Here is a 27,128-nt window from a genome sequence, read left to right on the forward strand (position 1 = left end):
ACAGTGCCCCAGACCTATAGTGACCTAACATGAACATTAGGCATCTTCCTTTTCCTCTGCCCCCCAAATTCACAAAATTGGTTCAATGATGAGAGATAATATGTCTTCCCCTATGAGCTCATCTAGCCTGGTGCTAACAGATGACATTTTTGGTTCTTAGTAATTATGACAAATACATTGAATGTAAGTGATGTCCTCTCTCAAAAATGCCAAAGGCAATGTAGTCGTTGGGGTGAAAAAAGTCTCCATATTAAAAAAGCTTACCTCCAGGGGCTCACAATAACCAATTACTGAACTGTGAAGCCCATACCAGACTTTAAGGCACACAAGAGTCCTGACTGTATGAAATCAACCATACCACCAATCATGGATGAGTCATTTCCCCAATCACAATCTTTTTAAATTAAGGAAATATTTAAAGAACTCTACTCTTCTGGAGATTTTTCTGCTGGATCTCAACTGAACCTTTTAACTGAAGGGGGATCTATAATTTTCATAATTGGGAAATAAAACCTATTAGAGTGACTAATCCTCTAATGCTTACTGTTGCTACCTCACAAGCAGAAAACAATGCTTTCTTTAATACATAAATGCCTCATTCTCACTTGCTCTGAAAAAAGCTATGTATTTCATTACATCTCACTACATCTCTGGCAAGTTGGGTACTGACATGGCACAGAGATTGTGACAGTACTTTGAATGAATACATCGGTATTTCTGTAACTGGATGTCAAGGGTTTAATCTGCACTATGATGCTGTCTAAAACCGTTAATAAAACAGAAGAATAATATGTCAAGATAAGATCCAAAGGACATATAATAGTGATGTGCGCTATTTCATGACCAGGACATAATGAAATGTACTGGGAAGAGAGTAGCCATACAAAAAAAGATACCATGAACTTTCTGACAATTGCTATGGAGCTAGAAATGGGTAAGAGACAATCCATCTTGCTAGTTCCTTTACAGTCTCCAGGCCAGGTTTGAAACTCAGCAATTCATTAGTAAGTTGTCCTAGCCAGCGATGGAGGATGTTTTCAGCAGATGCAATTGAGGTTTTTCACCTAGTTAACCACGACCCTTACTTCCCTTCTCCACGGAGTCGGTGACATTTTACAACTTTATCACCCATCCCCTTGGCCTGACTGGACTAGAGGCAAAGACTAGGAATTTGGAATCAACACTGAAAGATCCTTGGTCAGCTTCTGCTTGTTTCTTGGGCCAAGACGTAAACCTCATACAGTGAAGTGTCATCTTTGGCCTGTCCAATGCACTTAAAAACACAAAATAAAATTATTAGGGATTTCAAAATTGTATCACAGTGGATGTGTAAAAATGACACTATTCTTTAACTGAAAACATTTCCGATTAAGAGTTATATTTACTTCAAATGCAAAATATTTTATCTGGTTATGTCTAGAAAAACTCAAATTGAGAGACTGCTTAGATCATTTGGACATAAACATAGTCCATCAAGACCTTTCCTCTGAGTTTTCTTGCTCTTGTTTTTTATTTAACATCATTGGGACAGTTACAAAAGCCATTGAGGGGGGTTGCCAGATAAAATATAAAACATATTATTGAATTTAATTACATACAAATGAAAAACCAAAAATTTTAGGGTAAGTATATTCCATCCAATATTTGGGATACACTTATACTATAGTATTTCATGCTGCTTATCTGAAATTTAAATTTAACTAAGAATCCTGCACTTTCACTTGCTCAATCTGGCATATTGAAATTGGGAATGATCATCGCTTCTCCAGCATGATCACTGCTGTTCCTGTGCAGCAACATGCTCCATCCTTACTGTATCCCAGGTGGTCTTTCCATCTTTCTGCTTATGTTGGAAGTCCTGCCATGGCCCTGGGTTGACAGATCATATGAGATGTGTCTTTTTGCTCATTTTTCAGTCACTTTTGGCTGCACTCCCTGACTATCACTGTGAAATCTGCAGGAAGACTAGGGAATATCGTAGGTACTCTTCTGCCTAGATATAACCAACTCTCTTTCATTTCTGCTTTACCATGTTGACATGAGAGGTAGGGGTGAGGGTGACATTCCCCACTCTCTGAGTGTCACCTAGAACTTGAGCCCAGAAAGGAAAAAGCTTATATGTCCTACTCTTTCAGGGAAGCTCTAATTGATCATGATCCCCCTGGATTTGCACATTTTTATTTAACACTTGATTCTTCTCACACTTTTTCACCTTGCCAGTGTGGATGAATGTTTACCTACTTTGGAAAGATGGCAGACACAAAAAATGAATTTTCAATGACAAGATAACCTTTCAAAAGTATCTTTACAGTTTAAAGGGAAAAAATTTTGTCACTCTTGATCTCTGGTTTCATTCTGATTATTTTCTGACTACAATTAAATAAACCAGAATTTCATACATATATTAAGCACTTGGAAGGTTAAAATCAATTTTATAAATCACTCTTGGCTTAAACAGTAAATCTACACAGTTATGACAAATTAATTAGAAAATAATTTAAATGAGAACACTCCCAAACAAAACTTAAGAAGCAGAGTCAAAACTGTCCTCAAATGCAAAATAACATTCTTACTGCATAAAAACATAAAGCAGGAGAAATGAATAAAAAATTAAAATACTTAAAAAATAAATATTTTTTTAAAATGTGAATTGAAAAACAAATGCAAGTGGTTCCCAAGAAGATAAGAAAACTAAATCAGAAAAAAATAGAATATGTATGTTAAAACTTAAGACTTCAGGCAAAGATATAAAACAAAAGTGAGATTAAAATGATGAAGGGATAGCATACATTCTGCTAAAGTATTTGAAAATCTCAGTAAGATATAATAATATTTAAGAAAACATGTTCTTGAAATTGAATCAAATAGAGCATAATAGTCTAATAAAAATGGAGAGAATGAATACTCAATGAAATAATTACCTTCATCCAAATTTCCAAGTAAGATTTTTATGATTGATTTTTCTGAACAATTTTAAAGCCTAGTGCTCCCTGTGCTATAATAATTATTCTAAGACAAAGAAACAGTTTAAAACTAGCAGTCAAAATCCATTCAAGGTAACACAGAGTAGATCAATCCTGTATATGGAGGCAAAAACTTAAATAAACAAATCTATCACTATTCTGAAGTAATTTACTGCCAAAAAAAAAAATGAGGTTAACCAGTAATACATATAATCCACTAGGACATATTTAACTTTGTTCAAGAAGTAAAATGATAGAATTATCTTATTAGTTAATAAAAAGAAATACAATAAAATTCAATATTTATTCCCAGATAATTTCTCAAGAGGAATTATAAAATATGTATATCTTAATGCAACTTTAATAAAATCACAAAAAAGACAAAAGTTTAGCCTATTTACTATTATTGCTGATGATATTTTTAGAAATTCTATCAGCACAATACAACAGATGTAAAGCTCAGTTGTTAGGAAGAAAGCTCAATTAGTTACATGTTGATGTGATTATATAGTTAGAAAATGCAAGAAAATAACTTTACATCTTTGAGAACTAATACCAAATCTGGTGCAGACACCAGATTTGGAAATAGTAGTAGCATTTTCTTTAGTTTTCTCTCTTTCCAACAAAGTCACTGGTACCTGGAGCAGTTATTATTTTAAGTTGTCTGCATGGGGTAGGAGGTGGGGAGCATTCTCATATGCAAAGGAAGAAAAGCATCTTAAAAACTTATTCCATGGCTAAAATCAACCCCTTTAATTCTGTGTCAAATTTCAAGTTGTATCTTTGTTTTCTACCAGTTTCAAGTGGGTAAGGCTACTGAGCTATATAGAATGTATTCACCCCAAGTGATACTCTATACCCTATACCCTAGTTCAGGTATATATTATAATAGTAAATCTGATTTGAAAATCAGCCACAGTCAAGTACATATTTTTTCATACACTTATCTTTCTTAATATTAAGCAGTTATCTGCCAAACAAGTTGATAAAACTTGGTAGGATTGTTTTATAGGATTCTATTAGCTGTTATGAGGAAAAGAACTGAGCTGCAAAAGTGATTTAAGTGGTATGTTACTACTTTAGGTTAAGGAGGGTATTGAATTTAGTTAAAAATCAGTCAACTCTTTCAGAATACAATGTAGTTTCAGACCGATAGATGCGAAATGCCAGATGGTAGAGTTGAACAGTCTTTAAAAAGTTCACTTTTTAAAGTTGTTAAAAAGTTAAAAAGTTCACTCTGACTTAGTATTCTTGTCCCATTAGATGTTATTTATTGCTATTTTTCTCCCACTTAACTGAATTTTGTTGTCTTATTAAACAAAATTTCATAATGCATTTTAACCCTAATCTTATTTAAAGGGTTATTTTATATAGATCTATTCTAGATCCTCACCATTTCTACAATAACAAGTGTTTTTAATTGACTATTTTGCATGGCACCACTACTTGTAGGACAGAATGAAGATATACAATAGGCCACTTATTTAAATTAATTCCACTTTTTATGTATATAATGTCTTGTATAAGAACCTGATTATACCATACAAAACTTCCTAGCTTATATCTAAAACAATATAGAAAGAGAACTTCATAAAAGCAGGCTTCTGAATGACTCTCAAGGTGCTAAATTAACTGCTTCCATGAAAATGGCCACAACCATTAAAGAAATGAATATTTCCATGAATAGATAAGCCCAACTATCTCTCTTTCTTAGATTATATGAAGGGGGAGGAGTGAGTAAAGATAGATTCTGTTTATAGCAGTAAAATACACTAATCTATGTTTATCACCATAGATTCAGTAATGTATTAACATGCAACCATCAAGAAAATTTTAAATTATTTCACTTTGCCTGGTGGGCTACAAGTAATTTTATGTTTCTCATTATACTTGATTCTGTGCTATCATAATTACATATTGCTTTAAAAATGGAAAGAAAATACCAATAATATATTTAAAAAATAAACTTACTGCAACTAAGTTTTCTAAACCAGTCTCCTCTGTATGGTGTTCTTTTAACTGACCACTATTCCCCAAACATCTGTTTTTTACTGTATTATATAACTAAAGAGTATTACCTTTCATTTTTTTTTTTTTTGATTAAAATATATTTCCCCCATAGCCTTTGAGTTCATGTAGGGAGGGACCCTGTCTTTCCTACTTAATACATAGAAGGCTAGGGCCACCCCTGGTGGTGCAGGCAGTTGAGTGCCATGCTGTGAAGCTATCCACAGCCTCTGCAGCGCCAGTTCGATCCCGGCCAGCCGGGGAGAGTCCCACATGGTTGCGGCAGACCTCTCCTGCCACGCCCGCTGCTCCCCTCAGCAATGTATTTCATCAGTCTGCCTGTTCTGTTCCCTGTTCTGTCTCTGGTGAATTCTCTCACCCTCCCACACATCTGTCCTGTACCCCAGTTCTTGCATAAATAAATAATTAAATCTTTTAAAAAAATACATAGAAGGCTATATGTATTTGCAGGATGAATGAAAGGATGAATAAATTAGTGAATACACTTATTTTCACTGGCAGGACTGAACAGCAGCTGATTATTAAAATGCCAAAACCTAATATGTATCAATTTTAGAAATATAAGACTAGATAATTGATAATTAGAGATGCTCTACTGACGACAACAGCAAATGCTGGAACCAAACATAAAAACTGCATCTAAAGAAAAGCACAGTAACTACACAAGACAGAAACTACTGAGAGGCATAAGGAGAGGATCAGAGCTCAAGGAAGTAAACCAGAAATGTTTCTACCCCAGGGATGTTCAGACTGAGGGAGGACAGTAAGACAAAGCCAGAGTAGGGAGTGTGGCCAATGCTTGTGCAGACCTCCTCACCAGTGGGCATTTCAAGGACTTCAGGAAATAAAGTTCTAGGTGTTCAGTGTAACCAAGGGTGGAAAGTAATCTTTTCTCTTATTTAGGGCCCCAAAATTTCCACCCAGAAATAGAGGTACAGGTGATACTCTGGAGATCCAGAAAAACTCCAAGCCTTGGTTCTAGACCACAAGAATGACATAAAATCCTCTCTGAAGAAAGATGACTTCACCTCAAGTAATGAATCCTAAAGGTAATTTTTCAAATGAAATATTCAGTAAGCATCAAAGATTATGAGGTTTTTCTCTAGACAGTATGAAAGTCAGGAATCACAGACAAAAATAAACTAGGAATATTACCAGAAGGAATCTAGATATTAGAATTAACAGAGGCAGAATGTAAATACGTGTTAACAATTTTCATGGAGATGAAGGATGATCTTAAAATGCCAACAAGAATCTACAGACATTATATATGTGAAAAAGACTCAATTAAAAATTGTAAAACTGGAAAGACAATATAATAAAGTAAATTCAAAGGATGACATCAACAGCACATTCGACACAGCCCAAGGAAGAATGAGTGAACTTCAAGATAGGTCTTAAAAAGTCAACAATTAAGCACAGAAGGACAAAATTATAATACATACAAAATAGAATAAAAGAAGAAACAGATAATATATAACATACATGTAATTGGCCTGCCAGAAAAGAGAAAGACAAAAGGAGGGAAACTAATTAAATGGATAGTTTTAACAATTATGAAACATAAATCCACAGTTTCAAGAAGCCAAATGAAGCCAAAGCAAGATAAACAATGCAAATCCCATATTTAGAACATCATATATAAACAGCAAAAAATCAAGAAAGCATGAAAATTTTAAAAGAAGCCAAAGAAAAAGTAGTTTTATCAGTAAACTTTCTAATACAACAACAACAGAAGGCAAAAAAATAAAAAAACAAATTCTGAAAGAAAACTTCTGACAGCAAAAAGGAAATAGATATTTTCAAAAAAGCAGTCTAACAGATTATGCTACCTTTTTTGCTTTTCTATGAAAATCCTAAATATGGTCTTTAAGAAAAGTTATACCAGTTGGGATCTTAGGAGTATATCAAACAATGAAGATGTGTGCACAAAAATGTTCATAGCAAATTTTTGTAAAAGCCCAAAATTGGAATAACCCAAATATCCATCAATAGTAAAATGGATAAACAAATTGTGATAAACTCATATGGAACAGTGTAAAACAGTTTAAAAAATATCAGATTGTGCCACAGCATGCTAAGTTTGAGCACTAGAACAAAGCTAGACCAAAGAGGTACTATTGTATAATTATACAATTATACTATTGTATAATTCCAATACAAATTTTAAAAAGACTAAACTACATTTTTTTGAGGATACATAGCTATAGAGAAAAGCAAAGAAGTCAGCAGAAAGGAGCACATACATGATTTCTGGGTCTCTGGTTAAGTTCTTTGTTTTAATCTGTGGAAATTGTCTGATCATTCTTTTTATAGTAATAAACTGGGCACTTTTGTACATTTTATGTATATTTTGTATTTTGAATTTTATAATTAATTTTATGCATACTTTATATTTTATGCCTATGATTTTATGTATATTTATGCATACATTTTATGCATATTTTATATTTTGAATTTTATAATTAATATACTCTTCTGAACTCCCAAATAACCCCTCATAATGAGCTACCAGATGATATACTGAATTTCTTTTGCAATTATTAAATCCCTAAATTATGATTTTTCCATCAGCAACAGAAGAACCTAAAGACATGTATGTTTGCTGTGTGAGGGTACACAAAGACAGATAGATGTATTTGCATGTATGGTGACTATTATAAAGATTTTGCTTTTCCACTCATTCTGCAATTAATTTCTTTATTATATGCTCCTAATAATTTCTGTACAAATTAAGATTTAAGTATAATTACTGAAAGTCAATGTAAAATAATCTCTATGTGATTTGTTTACAAAATTAGAAGACTGCTCTTATTCACGTGGAATTATACTGACACTTTGAATTGTTATCGAAGAAAATTTCAGAAGAAAAAACTGACACCTGAAAGTTTATGGCCTTGAAACAGTAAACTAGAAAGCTGAATTAGGTGTGTCACTCATTTTTTTTTTAATATCTTCCTTAGGAAACAACAAATATGACAACTAAAAATGTATAAGGGAAAACAAACTGAACAATTTATTCTAAGAAGTCAAAAAGAGCTCAAGCATCACACAGGAAGGTATAAATGGAAAAGAAAGTCTTGTCACAGTGAGTTAATTCTAAAATAAAAGGCAAAAAATCAAAATAAAATAAAAGGCAGGGGCCTCCCCTGGTGGTGCAGCAGTTGAACGCTGGATTGCAAAGCTGCCTACAGCCTCTGCAGCGCCGGTTCGATCCCTGGCTGCTCCCCAGTCACCGGAGGAGGGGCCCACATGGAGCGCAGACCTCTCCTGCCGCCCGCTGCTCCCCTCAGCAGTGTACTTCGGTCCTTCTGCCTGCTCTGCTCCCCGCTCTGGCTCTGGTGAATTCTCTCACCCTCCCGCCCTTCTGACTGTACCCAGTGCTTGTAAAAATAAATAAATAATTTTAAAAAAAAAATAAATAAAAACTAAAAGGCAGATGTTTGCAATTCATGATGGGTTCTTTGGATGTAAGCCTGGTGCGATAACCCACAGCTTAAGAGGTATGAACTTATACAACCAAATCATATACAGTATTGTAAACTAGTGTTACCTCAATAAAAAAATAATACATTTAATTTTTTTTTAGTGCTAAAACCAAATTTTACTCTACCACCAAGGCTAGAATAGCATAATTATGGCATGAATTGTTCTATTAGCTTCATTCCAGGTTTCCTTTTATGTCCTTACCCTTACCCTTATGTTTTAACTTCTAGAGCCCTCCTATTTTAGGGTGTCCCAATAAGGCTTGTACCAAGGTAGTGTACAAAAAAAGAAAACAGTCTGTAAATAGACTCTTTTTTTTCTGGGATATTTTCAACTGCTAGTTTTTGTTGAATCAGAGATGACAAAAGGACACAAAAGCAGAATTTGATATTTTTTTCATCTTGGCCATTTTTTAGAAAATCTGAAGTCTTCCAAGATGACTGGCAGAGTATCAAGGGCTGGAGTCCCACCTGAAATGGAATGGCTGCCATAGAGAATGCTTTCACCTGGAAGAATATCAGAATGATTCCCACGATCTCAGGAATCTCCAGAAATAGACTGGCAGGAGATGTTAAATCTATTCATGGGCAACACCCCAACTCATCTAAGTCAAACTGACAAAATAAATGTAGCTTAAGCAGTAGGACCAGGTGGCAGTCACCCAAGAGTTTTGAATGAACTCAAGGATGAAATTGGGAAGCTGTTGGCCAAGATGTTGCCTCCAACATTAAAAACAACCACAACCAGCACACTGGCAGATTGTGAATGTCATCCTGTTCATTAGAAGGGGTCAGGAGAGGACCCAGGGAGCTTTAGAAAAGCAAGTATCTCTTCCACTTGTCCAGTCTCCAATAAAGAACAGCATCATTAGACACTAAAACAAAAATAACTTTGTAGGGGAAAGACAATATGGTTTCTGAAAATGGAAATCATGAGTCATTGATTTATTGTTGCTCTCCGAGGCATGTAGATAAAAGGCCAAATGTTGGCATGGTTTAAGGACTTTTTTTTAAGTACCAACATGAAGTGGGCTAGGAAGACGTAATGGATATATCAAACATTATGGAGAAGACAAACATTTTCTACACCCTGTCAAAAACAAAATTCCTATGTGTGACCAATTGGGGACCCTTTTTAAGACTTGATAAGATCAGGTTGCTATGGTAAAGGACATACCACTTTATATGTTAGGCAAAAAAAAATTAAACAAATTACCATTTGATGATATTGGAGAGAAACACAAATTCAGCTCACTTCAGGAAACACACTTATTGAATATTAATGAGTGCCCCATGCTGTTCTAAATAGCAGGGCTATATATATGGCACCTACTCACCTACTGAATAAGAACTCTTTTGCCCTCCAATAGCTCAGAATCTCCTATACAGAGTCCAGAAGCTGTGGAAAGATCCTAATGGTGACCTGCTCAAGTCCTGCATTGGAACCTGTGCCCATTCATGAGTAGATGGCAACTAATAATTGAAACCAGGCAGTACACTAAGCGTTATGCAATAACACATTTCTGGGAGACACAGTGCACAATAAAATTAGTACGTTATGTGATAGGAAACATGGATCTAAAAAAACGCAAATCCTCTTTCACAAGTCAATGACAATCGTAATACCAACAAATAAATGCTAAAACCCAACTCTACTGGTTTGTTTGATGGAGAAATACAATGTATTTTCATCATATGCAACTCTTAACATTAGTTATTATATCCCTTCACCTCATGGAGAAGGAAAGCAGTCATAACAGGGGGTGTTTGCTATGACTGATGGGTTTTTAAATAAATGTGATGTATATTTATATATATACATGCACCTGCACAAATTTCCAGAAGTCTCATGAAAATAGAATGAACTTTTATTGATTCTAATTTTTTTTAAAAAATGGGAATTTCTTAAAAGGGCTATTTACCAACCATGAATTTGATGAGTTCTGCTAGTTTTATACAATTCTTTTGCTAAAAAGCATAAGAAAAATTTTCCCAGCTCAAGAAAAAGCATCCAAGAGATGGAGAATACATTTGGCAGCATCCAACAGAGATTGATGTCTCTCCTTCAAATTGAATGCTTCTTTTCTACTAAGTTTTCAACAACTACCTTCCCTGTTCTTCTGCTACATTAGCTAGGAGGCTTTTATTCCACAGAAATTTACAATGTAAGTATATAGAGGCAGTGTGAATGTTCGCTGGCATGAGAGAAAGAAAATTTCTTTGATGAACAGATTGTCCAGTATTTTCAAACCACCTAATGGCACATCTATAGGGATCCTATGAAGAAAACAAGAGCTAAAAAGGAAATACTCAGAAAAGCAGACACCTCTTTTTGTTTCACTGGTAAATTTGTTTTCTTGCATGAGTTTTTAAAATGGCATATATTATCAATAGTTGTCATTTGCAAGATCAATTATTACTCAAAATAGAGGCAAAGATGGAATAGAAGCACACCTTCAATAAGCAAGTGTTCATTGAATGAATTTCCTATTCCTCTTCCTGCTACTCCTTTGAAAGAAAAATTAGGACTACATTCTTCTCTTCCTCTACAATCAAGATGAAGGGAAAAGAAGGTCAAGCTTATCTCTAAGACCCCACATTTGAAACCTAGGTATTCCAGAATTCCATGTCAATATCCCTATTCAAATAAGATCCCCAAGAAAAAGGTGTCATATGTCGATAGGTAAGTAAGAATAAAAATGTTTATGGTGTGTTTATAAGTGTGGATGTATAAATATCTTGTCAAGCTAAGTAAAAAATCTATACACTCTGATATGGCAGAAGTTCACACACTCACACAGACACACACTCATACTCTGTTAGTGAGAGAGAAGCAATTTGGGAAGGAAAGAAACCTTTTTTAAAAGCATGATGAAAGATGATCATGTTCTTCTAGGAATTTAATCTAAGGCAGGAATAAAAGATGTATGCAGAGATTTAGCCTCCTAAACAATGAAAGATGTAATAGCCAAGAATTAATAAGATCTAATTGGTCAGTAATAAGGGGATGGTTAAGATAATTATAGTATATCAAAAGGATAGATTACTATGTAGCTATTAAAATGTAGAAAACATTGACATGGAACAACGTTAGCAATTTTGTTAAACAGAAAAGGCATGCTAAAATTGAAATGTTACAATATTTTAGATGAAGTATATGCACATATATACACTTGAATGTATATATGCATAAAGAAAAATATAAAAGGATATCTTCAGATATTTGCATCCCATCTCTCTTTTTCTTCATCTTTCTCCACATGTGAATTTTCCTATTTGTCTATGATGAATATGAATTACTTGTGAAACAAACGTATAGAAGTATACGTGACAAAAATATGCATAATCTTTCTAAATAAAGATATCTGTTAAATTTTCTGTGGCTGCTAGGTTAAACAGCAAGTCCCTGTTATATTAGATAATAAAGGAAGGCAGAAATAGTGAAGAATAATCTATACTGAAAAAGACATCTGATTAGCATATTCATGTTCTCATATATCTGTCAGGCTATTTAAAAGCAAAAATTCCTTCAAATAAACATTAAAAAATCAAAAAGGCAATATTGAAATTTTACTTCATTTATGCAGCTGATCCATAGAATATGTTGCCTTTTATTTTAGATCAAAACATCAAAACTGCCTTTGATCCAAGACAGTCGTGTAGATCCAGCATTTACATCTGAAGTCCACTATCTATAATTTCATGTTTTTAAATTACTGATTTTCTTTTTATCTATATGATGCAAAAAGGTTAGAGACTGTACAACTTGGAAAGCAACAGCTCTGCTTCATTTCTGAAACAATCCTCTTCCCTCATACAGGAAATTAAAAATGCAAACACCACCAGTTAGTCAATCAGGAAAACAGCACTGTGAATGTCAGGGCTTTGAGGGTACAAATTAGGGAATTAGTTTTTCCCTTCACAGAAGTATTTTCACTAAGTAATTTGCTTTCTTTTAACTAGAGTTATCCCTTTACATTAATTGCAGAAGTAAGTCCAAATTAAAATCACTATTCATCAATTACCGCTGGAGGCATGCTCAAGCCTTTTGTTAGGATCTAAGCAATAAGACTCATCAGCTATAATTTTAATCATTGTTATCTCAGAGTTCTCAAAAGTAATAATTTGGGCTGCAGGAGAAACTGGAAACTCCTAGTTAATGCCAACAGGAAGGCAGCTATTTCTGAGGATCTTTAAGTTATTTAATCATTAAATTTTTCAGTGAATTTTTTTTTCCTTTTTCAATAAATTGCCAGGCACTGGGTATACAGTGGTGAATATAAAGACATAGACCTATCTTCATGCAGCTTACATTCTAGTGGAAGGGGAAGGTAATACATGAGAAATTATAATTACAAATCATGATGAGCATTTTAGAGGAAGGAAACTCTTATTTTTAATTTATTTTTTTCTAGTTGTAGCCTGACTTTATTTATTTAAATTTTTAATTTTTTTTTATTTTTTACATCATTGTTCATTTTTAAACAATATTTGCTTCCTCCCACCCCCTCAGGTGTAGTCCCCATAGAGTTTCCTTCACCAATGCACCCGTGCACCATCACCTCAGTCTCCTGAGCTACTCCCTCCCTCCCTCTGATCCCTCTCCTCCCCTCCTCCTGCCTCCATCCTTATAAATCAGGATGTCTCTGATTTATAATTGTCCGCTTTTGCTTTGTTGTGTTTTGTACTGCTACTATTTTTTTACACTGATGTTTTATTGGGTTCTCCTATATTCCTACTATAAGTGAAACCATGCGATATTTTTCTTTTTCCTTCTGGCTTATTTCACTGAGGATAATTTGGAAGGAAACTCTTGATAAGTCTGGGAACTCTTCCTAAAGGAGATGACATTGAAGATCCAATAGAAAGGATTAAAGATGTAATCTTTCTATGACTTTCCTGGCCATTCTGACTCAGTGGGCATACTTCCTCTTTCATACAATCTATAGACTCAAGTTCTTCAGGGATAAGTTCTATATCCTTTTCTTACATCACAGTTCCACCCAAGGCAATGCATTCTACTCCTATGATCTCAAATGTCATCTGTGTAGCAATAATTTCTTAATAAACATTTCCAGCCCAGACCACTTTTCCTAGATTTGGGTCCCTCTGTCAACTCCATACATGACATCTTTGCTTGAATTCCTCATAGGAATCTCAGATTCAATACAGTCAAAGCCAAAATCAAGATATTTCACTCTTAAATCTCTTCCAGCAGTCATCTATTTAAATAAGACCATTCACTCAGTGGCTGTATCAGTGTAAAAGTCAATCATGACATCTGCTTCTTCCTCATATCCCATAGGTAACTGATTATTCAAACCTGGCACTTTGACAGTTAAAATATATCTTGATGTGGTATATACACACAATGGAATACTGCTTTGCTTTGATTTATTTTTTTTGGTATGGTTTTATTTATTTTTATTACCATAAAATATTTATTTATTTATTTTTACATCATTGTTCATTTTTAAACAATATCTGCTTCCCGCCACCCCCTCAGGTGTAGTCCCCATAGTTTCCTTCACCAATGCACCCCTGCACCATCACCTCAGTCCACTGTGCTCCTTCCTTCCTCCCTCCCTCTGACCCCTCTCCCTCCTCCTCCCCTGCAGGATGTCTCTGATTTATAATTGTCCATTTTTGCTTTGTTGTGTTTTGTACTGTTATTATTTTTTTACACTGATGTCTTATTGGGTTCCCCTATAGATGACTGGATCAAGAAGATGTAGCACATATATGCAATAGAATATTATTCAGCAATCAAAAAAGATTAAACTCATGCCATTCACAGCAACATGGATGGAACTAGAAGGAATTATGCTCAGTGAAATAAGCCAGAAGGAAAAAGAAAAATATCAGATGGTTTCACTTACAGCAGAAATATAGGGGAACCCAGTACTTTGCTTTTAAAGAAAGATGAAATCCTGCCATTTGCAACAACAGAGGTAGACAGAGAAAGAGCTACACTTAGTCAAATAAATCAGAAGGAGAAAGGCAAACAAGGCATGATTTCACTATATACCATATAACAAAGCCAAAAAGGGAATAACCTAAATAAAACAAAACCAGACTTTTAGAAAATAAGACCAAATTAATGTTACCAGGATGGAAGGGAAAAAGAAGATGTATAAATTACTTTTAAAGGGGAGACAGCCATATAGTGAAGGATAGAACTGGACTTTCAGAATATCTAGAACATATAGATGTTGATGTATAATGATGCACAAATGAAACTTAGATAATGCAATGCTACCTCAATAAAAATTATAAATATAGTTTAAATTTCATCATATTTTTGTATTCTCCCCCCTCCCCATCAAGTCTTGCTGTGATACTATTAGACATTTTTTATCCTTGTATCCATTCTTGCTACCTCCAATTCAGTGTTTCCATTTAATGTCTCTCTGGGTTACCCCAAGGTTTAAAATTCTTCTATTGTTCTGAACTTCATCAAGCTAAAATCACTAAAATAGGTTCTAAGTCCCTGCATAGTCTAGTCATTATCTAATCTTTAGTTCCATCTCATGCCAGTTTTTAGCATTATTCTGTGTACTTCAACAACAATCAATTTCTTTGTTTCTAAAACAAAAAGGACCTTTCTACTTAAAGACTTTGTGCTTGTTTTTCCTTCCACCTGGAATATCTCAGGCCTTCCTGCTATGCATTCTTAGAGCACCATATTGTTTGTTTTATCAGTTAGGATAGGAGTACTTTTGGCTGCATGTAAAAGATTACCCAATGGAAATAATTTTAGCAATTAAGACTTTTTTAACTTCATAGCACAAGCAAATCACAGGCACTTCCAGGATTAGTGCAATATTTCAAAGTCATTACCCAAGAGAATATGACTTTCTCTTCCCGCTCTGCCATGAACAGTGTTCTAATCCAACTGTTTTCAAGGTAGAAAGGGTGGAAGAATGTTCTCCTCTTGGGTATATCACCTCTGGCAGAATGTCAAACCCTTCTCAAGAGCCCCCATTACCTTCCCTCTCCATCATATTGGCCTTATCTGTGTTATATGGTGATTCTCAGCTACAAGGGAGACTGATTAGATGAGTATAAGGGAGGTATGAAAGACTATAGAATACATGTAGTCAACAGTGTCTAACACTTTCTTCAGAGTATTTATAAAAATAGTAATTAAAGAATTAAATATGTACAATTGATCAATTGTCTTCTCTGAGATTACAAGTACTCTTTGATTATGGAGCATGTGACTACTTTATAAGCACAAGAATCAGCATAGTGTCTGGGCTACATAGGAAATCAGTTAGTGTTGGTTGATTGAGTGAATGAGCGAACAAATGAACATGAAAGAGAACAACAGAGGCAGAAAAATAAGTACAAATGAGACAGAAAACAGCTAGCACAAAATTTCTTCAGCTGATTATCAAATCTCAAATCTCATAGTTGAGTTTTCTATTCTGCTCAATTTGTTTAGTCATTCATCCAAAATAAATAGGCCATTTTTGAAAGTGCTCAATTCTTTTGCACAATGAATGCAATTGTCCTAAACTCCTAATTCTTGCCATGTGAGTAGATATGGGTATTATTATTTTTGTTGAGATCCAGGAGTGGATTCCTTTAAAAATATAAAATTTTAACCCCTGTTATATAGTTAGATGATCCAGAAAATTTTAAATTGCCTCAAGCACATAAATGTAAATCAATTCTTCACTAAAACACTCAAATATCATTCAAAAGAAAATGTATAAAAGCTAGGAAGCTATGTAAAAGTGTAGTCATAAAATTTTCAGTTTAAATTTTCCACTCCTAAAAGCATCACACCAATAGTTGAGATGTCATTCAGACTAGCTGATTAGGGAGAAAGAAAATGTAAAATGCCTGGCTGAAAAAAGATGCCTGGCATATTTTTGTTCTTGTGACTAGAGCACAAGACTTACCCCTCACTGACCCCTAACTCTGCTCATCCTAAATATTTAGCTATGGGCAAGTTGAGTATGGTCTTTGGTTCATAAATGCTATAGTCATCTTAAAATACTTTTCAGTTATAACATGAAGTTGTTCTACAATTTAAAAACAAATAAAAAAAAGTTAAAGGGCATTGAATACAGTCAACTGTACTCAACTGTAGACAACCTAACAACACAGTAAGGAGCAGATTCATATTTCTGAAAGTGTTTGTATCTTCAGACGTAGAACCTGTTGTAGTTTCTGCTGGACATTCTAATTTGGTCACACTGAAACACACAAGGCCCCAATATTTGTGATACAAACATCACAATTTTTTAAAAAGAGAGTTGTAACTCTCTGCACATGCAAGACTAGGTTTCAAGTTTTACATGTGGTTTTCATTTGAGATAAAATTCCATAAAAAGAGAAAATGACTTTTGCATTGGCAGAGGGAGTTCCCTAAGGAAAAAAAAAAATGTAAACAGATGGCTGAGAAAGATCACCCACATGCCACATGCAGATCTTGAGAAGGCATTTCTAAGAATGAAGTGGCACTTCCCAGCCTGGGCCACTTCCCACAAGGATCCTTATTTAACCCACAGAAAACACAGGGTCTCTACCATTAGCCAAGAAGAGTCTCCTAATTCTTTTCCCACTTGCCTCGCAGTAATACAGACTAGTCCCCAACTCTCCCCTGCAAATCAAAGGAAGTTAAGTACCAACCACTTGAGACAGGCAATCCCCTAATAAATCAGTGTTCCATGATCAGCCCACAACTAACATCTTCCCATATAAACGGCCTGTTAAGCTCCAGCTAAGCATGTTAAGCATTCAATTTAATGTATGACACACATCTGTTCCACTTTCTCAGCAAGCACAAGTTTCAAGATAACTTAAATCCCAGACTTAATCAAGGAGAAAAAAAAATCTTGGCAATGTTTAAAACTGAGTTTCAAACTATAATCCAAATGAGAATGAGAGCAACCATTTTCTGTAACTAATGAGATTATATAAAACCTAAATCAAATCCACAAAATTACCTGAGCAGAAACACTGGATCTTTTATCTAGACCAATTTATCTTCCCTTCTGATGATACCAACATTAACCAGAAAGCGTCATCCACATCTGCTCCAAGGTACCAAAAAATAAGCAAAAATGGGTCTTCTGAAAACATGGGAATTTAACCCCCTTGTTGCCCAAAGGCTGCAAGAGGAAAACTCACAGATTTGTCTTTTACAAGGAGAGCACAGCACTGAATTCCAGCCATCAGCATCTTGTGTGGGTTCCAGGCCACAGAGTCAGCTCTGTTTTGTTCAACAAAGAAAGGGCAGGGTGGGGGGGGGGTGCAGTTAGTCTCTACTGGCAGAAAGAATTCTATCACTTGCAGCATCTACATTCAATACACAAGTTAGTGTCCTACAGGATTCCTTGTATGCGTGGTTTGGGGACTTTAAATGTTTTTTTTTTTAAAGATTTATTTTATTTATACAAGAGCCGGGCTACAGGCCAGATGCGTAGGAGGGTGAGAGGATTCACTAGAGACAGAGCAGGGAGCAGAACAGGCAGAAGGACCAAAGTACACAGCTGAGGGGTGCAGCAGGCGAGACAGGAGAGGTCTGCTCGCTACGTGGGTTGCTCTGAGGCTGGCAGGGATCTAACCAGCACTGCAGAGGCTGCGGACAGCTTCACAGCGCTGTGCTCAGCTGCCTGCGCCACCAGGGAGGTCCAAAAGTTTGTTTTTTTGTTTTTTGTTTTTTTTAAAAAAGCAAAACAATTACTTTTATTTTTGCCTACTTTCAAAATATTGATATAGGTGGGCAAGACTCCCTTGCTATGTGCCTGGGAAACTACATTATAGCTACTGTTACCTGTGGATGCCACGTAGAAGCTTCCGGTACTTCCTTGACATCAAAGCTGAGCCACCCCAAGAAGCCTGTTGAGACATATATAGATATAGATATAGATATACACAGACATATACCAAAATAATGTTATTTCAGTGTTATCTGTTCATCAGTCCATTGTCATAGAAAATCCCTCGTGGCAACTGTCTTATTTGACACTTTAAGTTGATGCTAATCAGTTTGGACTCTAGGAGATTTTGCTCAGGGGCTCTACTCAGACCCGCAGAATCTCATCACAACAGATGCACCTCCACTGACCTTTAGGTTTTAAAGCCACACGCCATAAAGAAATCGGTATTTTAACCTTTTGATTTGTGAATAGATGAAAAGAATTCCAATAGACACACTCCATACACTCTCCAGTCTTAGAATCTAAAATAGACAATGTCCTTAAATAGCAAACACAATATACAAATGTCAAAAACGACACATGGGCCAAGAGCTGGCATTCTGCATAAAAAAGGTGGCCAGAAGGGACTACAGGAACTCATAACCAACAAGGATGAGCTAGATGGAAATGGTTCCTATCAATGAAAAAATAGATCTCTTCAGCTAAAGAGTTTTCAGAAATGTTTGCAAATCAAAAATGTGAGCATGGGAGAAGAGATGCTTGGGATTTGGGAAGTCATTCATTGGAAAGGTAAAGATGAATGAAGGAGATGGGAGAGCAGACTAAGGAAGTGAAAGGAAGTCCCATAGTCAATAAGTCTGGAGGAAAGGGAGGAAGGATGTCATATTGGTTCTTAATATTGAGAAGACAACATTTTAACTTACAGGGTAGTGAGGACTGACTGCAATGAGAGAACATGTAGGACTAGCTTGGGCTATGTAGAATGCTCTCCAATGTTATTTTTTACAATTATTTATTTATGCATACAAGAAGGGTACAGGCCAGAGGTGTGGGGAGTGAGAGGATTCACCAGAGACAGAGTGGGGGAGCAGAACAGGCAGATTGAACGAAACACACTGCTAAGGGGAGCAGCGGGCGAGTCAGAGAGGTCTGCTGCGCCATGTGGGTGCTCCCTGGCCAGGGAGCGAACTCATGCTGCAGTGGCTGCAGATAGCTTCATGGGTTGTGTCTTAACCCCTTGTGCCACCAGAGAGGCCCTTCAATGTTATTTAAACCACACATAATTATATTAAGAATGGAATTATCACCTTGATTTTTTATAGAAAAACTGAAGTTCAGAGGTGGTACGTAAATTGTCCATAATCTCACATGTAATAAGCCAGCTCTCAGCCAAAGCCCTTTTTTTTTTTTCAAGATAGTATCACAACTTAGGGAAGGTGAGCATTTATTTGGTCAAATGGTAGTGCACAGAATGCAGAGTTGAGGGTTAGGGGAGTACTCTATGCAGGAAGTGAGTTTAGAAGACATCTAGGATATTGGCATAATTTAATCTATTCTTAGTATAGCCGTTAGAAAGATAAGAAAGACTCATATATAGCAAGAAGTGGCAAGATTGAGCACAGCAGGAATATGGAAGATGGAAGGAAATGAGATTCTCAAACTATCACAAAAGCTGTGCCCATTAATGAGCAATGAGGTCACTTCAAATGTTTCTCTCTCAAAACCGGGACCAGGATGTTGTGAGTGGGTCACAGAGGGGGCGCAATTGCAGAGGTGCTCCCTGTCAGAGCTGGGCACCTCCACCACCCCAGGAGTGAATGACTTCTTCACCTGAGCCCTGGGAATTCACTTGCCTCACCTGAGTTCCAGCCCTGCTTCCACAAACTGGAGTTTCCAATAACCCCATGAGGTTCCACAGGTCTGAGCTACTGGTGGTATGCATGCAAATCCCCCAAATTCAAGATAAGGGACTGGTGACTTGGGGTTGTAAGTCAAGTCCCCTTCTTGCTGTACTTTCCGCCAGAGACATTCCCAATGGAGCAAGTGTGACACGGGCTGACCTACAGAGGGAACTGCCTTCCACAGGTAGGAGACCTTTTCCCACTCAACTAATAGAAGATTTCCAGAGAGGGATATTGAAATATTGAACCTCACGAACATTAAGGTGAGTTATATATAAAAATGTCAAATTATTTTACTTCCATTATACATCCTAAACGCTAACTTGCTTATTTTTCTTTGTCTTATCCATCAACTTCATTAAGAATCTGCAGTGAGGGGCTTCCGTGGTGGTGCAGCAGGTTAAGCTTCAGCACTATGAAGCTATCTGCAGCCACTGCAGCATAATTTCGATCCCCAGCCAGAGAGCTACCCACAGGGTGTAGCAGACCTCTCCTGTCTTGCCCGCTGCTCCCCTCAGCAGTGTATTTCAGTCATCCACCTGTTCTGCTCCCCACTGTGTCTCTGGTGAATCCTCTCAGCCCCTACATCTCTGGCCTGCACCCCAGCTCTTGCATGCATAAATAAATAAATCTTTAAAAAAAAAAAAAAGAATGTACAGTGACAACTAGAGGAATTTGTCAGACTCAGCCATGCTCATTGATTCCTTCAGTCCTTGCCTTACACTCTATGCTTCAGATCTTTACCCCTTCAGGTCTCCTGTGCCACCCTCTTCTTCTTCCTCCCCCTCACCACACCAAAGTAAATAATATCCCCCAATCCTAGTGAGCTGGATTGAAATTTTAAAGTCATATGAACTCTTTCAGGGCATTAGCCCAATGGCTTCCAGAGTAACTCAGCACACAGTTAGGAACAGTTCATTCACAAATAGATTATTCAAAAGAGCTAAAAGGAGAAAAACAGCACCTCTGTTGTGGATATTCCGCTTCTACTAGCTTTGCTCTCAAAATTCTTAACTCCAGAACTTGCAAAAATATCAAAGCAATCATTTAAATGGTGGCAAAGGAGCTGTATTTTCCATCTCAGTAAGAACTATTACTTGCTGGGCTAGTGCTAGAGTTTGGAACCATGGTTACCATCTTAATTACCTTTTCCTCCCCTTTATTTAATTAGTTAATAAATTAACAGTAAGACTGATTCTGTAAGGGAGGTGGAAGCAGGGGTGGAATGCAGATGGGCAGCATCTAAAGTCCATGACTTTCAACACACTGATTACTACCTCTGCTGGGACTCGGAATAAGAGCCAATAAGAGTCTCTAGGCAGCCCTGTGGGTAGCTTAAGGTTTTGCAGCCACAGCCTCTGCCTTAGTGGAGAGCTGGCCCAGCCTCACATCTTAGTCTGAGGCAGAGGCTGGAATAACATTTCCTATAGGAAGAAAAGGCCTGGAGACAAACAAACTTTTAACAAAACTAAAGTTTTTATTATTCAGTTGTTTAAAATGCATGTTATTAACCAAATGTAAGACACTATCACATGTAAAAGCCACTATTTTTGTGTCCCACTAACAAATATCAGAAGTGTTAAAAATGTAAAAAGCTAGGGGCCTCCCCGCTGGCGCAGTGGTTGAGCACTGGGTTGCGAAGCTGCCCTGCGGCCTCTGCAGCACTGGTTCAATCCCCAGCTGCTCCCCGGCCACCAGAGGAGGGTCCCACATGGCGCGCAGACCTCTCCTGCCGCCTGCTGCTCCCCTTGGCAGTGCACTTTGGTCCTTCTGCCTGCTCTGCTCCCCGCTCTGGCTCTGGTGAATTCTCTCACCCTCCAGCGCTTCTGACTGTACCCAGTGCTTGTATAAATAAATAAATAAATCTTTAAAAAAAAAAAGTCCTCAACTCTTTAAAAAAAAATGTAAAAAGCTAAGTGTATCTTAAATTTAATAAATTATGGGATGTGTACAGGACAACTTGGTTGTATTTTTTAAAGCCCAGAACAATCAATCATAATTACATTAAAAAAATAAGCAACAGTTGTAATAGTTTAAAGGATGTTTAACAAGGGGTTAAGCGCAGCACTATGAAGCTATCTGCAGCCTCTGCAGCACAAGTTCAATCCCCAGCCTGCAAGGGAGCAACCCACATGGTGTAGCAGAGCTCTCCTGACTTGCCTGCTGCTCCCCTCAGCAGTGTATTTCAGTCAGTCTGCCTGTTCTGTTCCCCATTCTGTCTCTGGTGAATCCTCTCACTACCCCACCCCGCACCTCTGGTCTGTACCCCAGTTCTTGTATGAATAAATAAATAAATAAATCTTAAAAAAAATAAAATACCCTTTAGGAAATGTCCAACAGGTAAAAGTAATTATTGCAAGTTTGTTAAATTTTATCATTAAAATTAATAAACTACAGAAGGCATATAAAGATTCTTCAAGATAGGCTACATGCTCCTGTATAAAATTTTATTAGCAGATTCAATGCCTGTGACATTAAAGATGAGTGAACACTGAATCAATGTTAGAGTTAATTTCTTTCATAGATCAGAGAAACTGTTGCAATTTGAAGCTAGTAATATTGACACTCACAGATGACTACTATACACAAATAAAATAATTTGTGTGGTTTAAATGCTTCTTTATGAAGTATGTCCTTTGAAAATGCAACCTCTAATTTTTAGGCAAATCTAGAGAGGTTTTCATGCATACTTATAAATCACAATTCTCTCTAAGCCCCATAAATCTCTTAATAACATTCCCAATTTAGAAAATGCTGTAGTTACTCTGTTCTACATAAACTCTATAATCCATATTTGATGCTTCTTTTATGAGAGAAGAATTTTTAAGTATAACTGCTGATGTGTTTGATTTTTCCCCCTATTTTCACAGTCACAAAAAATTACTCACTTTATGTTATCTTTTAGAGTATAATGTATTATTACACTTCTAAGTCTATAAAAATCAAGTTTATAAAAAATATAAGTCTATAAGATAGAAGCTGAAATATGAACAGATAAAGTACTACAATCTCACTTAAAGAAGTTACAAATAATCTACCTGAAGTATTGGCATATTAACTCTAGTGAGCTTTATATTACTGCTACTTTTACCAAATATTAACATATACTTAATGAAAGCCTTGAGCATTAAAAAATTCTCTCCATATCATATTATAGACACTTTACTTTAGAAGCATAAAATCATCCAAACTATAAAATTATATGTAATGTGTCCCCCAAATGCTCAGTTACCTTCTGTTGAGAAAGTAAAAAATTTTGACTTTTTTTTCTTATGAGGAGGTTATGAACAGCTCACTTATCAGAAGAAAGTCCCTAAAGCCTCATCAGCATGTTCAAGACCCTACTGTTGGGTTGAATCAAATCCATTAACTCCTGGTTTCACCAAAAAGAAAAGAAAGAAAACAAAAGAGCATTCATAATGGGTTGAATTCAAATTTTTGACCCTGGAAAAGTAAATTTTAAGAGTTACCTTTCATTAAGGAAAACTGTATTATGAACCACCTCAGGACTTATAAAATTAATTAGAAATAAAAGCCAATTTTTTAATTAGAAAAGTATAAAGAATATCAGTTATCCCAACTCCTCTCAATTATCTGTGATAGATCCAGATCAAACCTGCTTTAATTATAGTAAGTAATTTTGTAACGTGGCATTTTGGATTTTCTAGCTGATTGAAATTACCTAATTTTAGAGTTCAAAGATACTTTACAGACCACATCAGCCACGTCCCTCTTTATAAGTGAAGAAACAAGAGTCCAAAGGGCCCACATCACAATGAAGAAAAGGCAGATCAGAACCCCTAGAGCAAAGTCACTTGACTCTGTAGTTAAAAGTGTGCCCTTACCCCAGCTGCCTCAACAGCAGTACACTCAAGGCACCAAAGACAATGGTTTATGGGAGCAGAGGAAATAAAATGGGATCCGAAAAAACGGAAAAAAAAATTATATCAAGTCTCATAATTTTTATCTTTATATTTTACAGCCAGTGATGTATTTATTTCCCTCAGTTAGAAATGCACACTTACAAAAAGTAGCTGGAGATCTCACAACTAGCTTCTGAGAAGATGAAAAACGTCCCACCCAAGCTGCACACAGACTAGAAAACTAAGATGTATGATCCAGATGAACTTACGTCCACATGAAGCCAGAGACCATGCCTCGCACAGATGTCAGCTATTTCATCCAGGGGATCAAAGGCTCCCAGCACGGTCGTACCAGACGTGGCACAGACAAGAAACGGCGCTGCTCCCTGTGAGAAGGACCCACACACAAGGACTGTCACCGTCGCCACTGAATTTGTTCTGAGCAGGCTGGAAACACAAGGGTTACTCTGCCTGGCACTTATTTGGTTTCTTTAGTGATGATCATTCCTTCAAAATTACTGCCCTATATAACCTCTTGTCATGATAAAAAGGTGACAGGAACCGGAAATGATATAACTATAGTAGTCCTTGGTCCCAACTCAATAAGCATCCTCACTATTTTCACTTGTATTTTCTTTTTTTGTCTTTTTCTGTTCTATCAATTATCCATGTAGAGAGTAAATAACCTTAACCTCAATGGCATTTGGTTGATTCCCAACTCCTTCTTGGGGATATTCATTGGGGTCTCCATAGTGCCAATGCTTTGTCCGTCTATAAAGCAAGAAGGGACATGACTGGAAGACAGAATACGTGGGCCTGTCTGTTTGTCTTCTTGCAACTTCAGCTACAGAACAAAGAATGTACTCAGCACAAAGTGGCATGACAGGTGATAAGGTAACCTCACCGGATGTACTCTCCAAAACAGATGCCACAAAAGAGAAATCATTAGAATGTACTAGATAAGACAGACTGCCTCAGTCTTATCATGCCGTTCAAACATCTGGTGGCTGCATCTTACAGCATAAATAAGTACCAGTGGAAAGAGAGGAGAAAAGGAGCACATGGGAGTGCTCATGCAGGCATGAATGGTGATTCCAGCCAAGCCAGCAGTCACCTTGGCCCATAAGGGACTTTATGGCAACCAAGTGCAGGTAGTCCATCCCAGAAAGTCAGCAGAGATATGTTGCTGGAGGGAAAATATGCAGATAAAGGTGGGGCTTGGGGGAAGCAAAGAGAATCCTGATTCTAGAGCACCTGAGGAATCAAAGGAAGAATGTTACTGCCCATATAAGTCATTTTACCTCCATTTAGGATAAAGTCATCTTTTTCCTCAGTTTTATCTTGAAGTGCAGCTCTTCTTGCATTATTATCATCATGTCATATTTAAGCAAGGGTTTGTGCTGTAGAACCAGAATCATTTCAATTTAGCTAAACTTTGAAAGTCAGAAGCTATTTCTCAGGGAAAGTGGGGCAGAAAGATGGGACACTTGGTCCATCGTAAAGACTGAGATGCACAGGAATGAAAGTGGTGCTATGTGAGGAATCCATCTGCCATTTTGGGAAATGATTGTGCTGATACCCCCAAATGTCTTAGGGCAGAGACATGGGATAGTAGAGCCCTTGGGGACCACAGGTTTTGAGAATCTTCTATGTACACAATTACCAACAGATTATGTCTTCATCATGTAAGTGACCTAAATGAATTGAGACCAAATTCACACCAATCATTAAAACCAATAGAGAAAATAAATTTACTAAAACCATTTAAGATATCTTCAATGGTTTGGGTTTTCCTCATAAACTATATGACAACCTGATACTTGTAAGAAAATATCTATGCAAGTGATTATAGACTATTAATGAGTTTTCTGCATCTTTCAAACAATCTAGTTATAAATATCAGACTCAGAAATTAAACTGTTGTGATCTGGATTTGACCTTTCAGATTTTTTTTCCTTCTTTATATCTCTGGCTATTAATGAGAAAATTCAGTGAAAACAGTTTTGATTGTGTGCTGCTGATGAGCTGTTTTCCCTTAAAAATTCTGTCATTTTGAACACTTATATTAAAAAAACACTTCCAAATATGCAGCGGGTATACTCGTTTTATCTTTTCATAAGCACTGTAGAACCTCTGATGTCTCTGTGGTTTTCACCTTCCTTGTAATGACATCAAGCAAAGGTCATTACTCAACAGATTTTTAATGGATTGTGTTTGGCCAGGGAATTGAATTCCAGCAAAAAGAAAAAAAGAAAAGCTGATGTACTATTCCCTACATCTGTAACAATGTGAGTTAAAAGCTTGAAATAACAACTAGATCTGAAGCTACTGAGAGAAATAAACTAGTCATCAGGCATTATTATCTCAGAACAGATGCAAGGTTTGTCCTTGGTGAATCCTGGCTCAAGTTTTAACTCACTTGAAAGAAGACTGAGAAGACATACCAACTCTAACCCCACTGACCTACTTTTAAATGTGCCTAAAGCAATTTTCACTTTTAAAAAACTTATTTTTTCAAGTTCTCAACTTTTAGGATATGTCGGTTTCTTGTACATTCATTGTCAAAACAAACAAAAAATTGAACAATGACTATAATAAAGGCTATAGTGAATAGAAAACATTGAATATGCTGGAAAACAAATTCTTAATGATACTAAAAAGAGAAGACCTGTTTGGCCTCTTTAAGGGATGCTAGGCAGCTAACTCACTACATGAAAATTGGTAAGTCAGGAGGGGGGTTCCAAACAGATAGCCTGTCTTGCCTATGTCCACTGTTTCCTTGGAAAAACCAAATTGTGATGAGGGAGTATGTTTCCGTGTAGTTTGCTGCCAATAAGTGAAGAAGGAATGAGAGAATGAATTAGAGCATCACCAAATGAAATAATGGATCAAGATAATGATCATCAATGGCAGCAAGATCCATGAAGCGTGGGGCCAAAGCGGAGTCTATAGTAGGTGGGCTGTCAATACCTGAAGCCACCAGTCAATGTCCTCACCAAAGACAACGTGAAGTGTCATCAGTGGCAGAACAAATTGCCCCCTGGCCCCCTTGAAGGCTTCTTTGTAAAAATTGCTATCTGAATCTCACTGAGTCTCAAAATCCAGCCATCAATGTACAGGAACTATAGAGAACAGTCGGGTGGGAGAGGAGAGGGGAGCATTTAGATTCTTGAAATAATCTACCAAATCTGTAATGTGGAAAACTATAGCA

The 27,128-nt window shown here is 36.5% G+C and overlaps 1 protein-coding gene across 1 annotated transcript in view; it reads right to left on the reverse strand.

The window, feature by feature from the left end:
- Positions 1–27,128, reverse strand: part of GADL1 (glutamate decarboxylase like 1) — a 219,772-nt gene that overhangs the window by 89,721 nt on the left and 102,923 nt on the right. The window contains exons 9-11 of the mRNA XM_037519952.2: positions 24,187–24,303; positions 18,267–18,331; positions 17,621–17,702 (exon numbers count right to left, since the gene is read on the reverse strand). Coding sequence (XP_037375849.1) covers positions 17,621–17,702; positions 18,267–18,331; positions 24,187–24,303 — 264 coding nt within the window. The remainder of the gene's footprint in view (positions 1–17,620; positions 17,703–18,266; positions 18,332–24,186; positions 24,304–27,128) is intronic.

The sequence above is a fragment of the Talpa occidentalis genome, unplaced genomic scaffold (genome assembly GCF_014898055.3).
Source record: "Talpa occidentalis isolate TD23 unplaced genomic scaffold, MPIMG_talOcc4v2.1 talOcc4.10, whole genome shotgun sequence".
Classification (NCBI taxonomy): domain Eukaryota; kingdom Metazoa; phylum Chordata; class Mammalia; order Eulipotyphla; family Talpidae; genus Talpa; species Talpa occidentalis.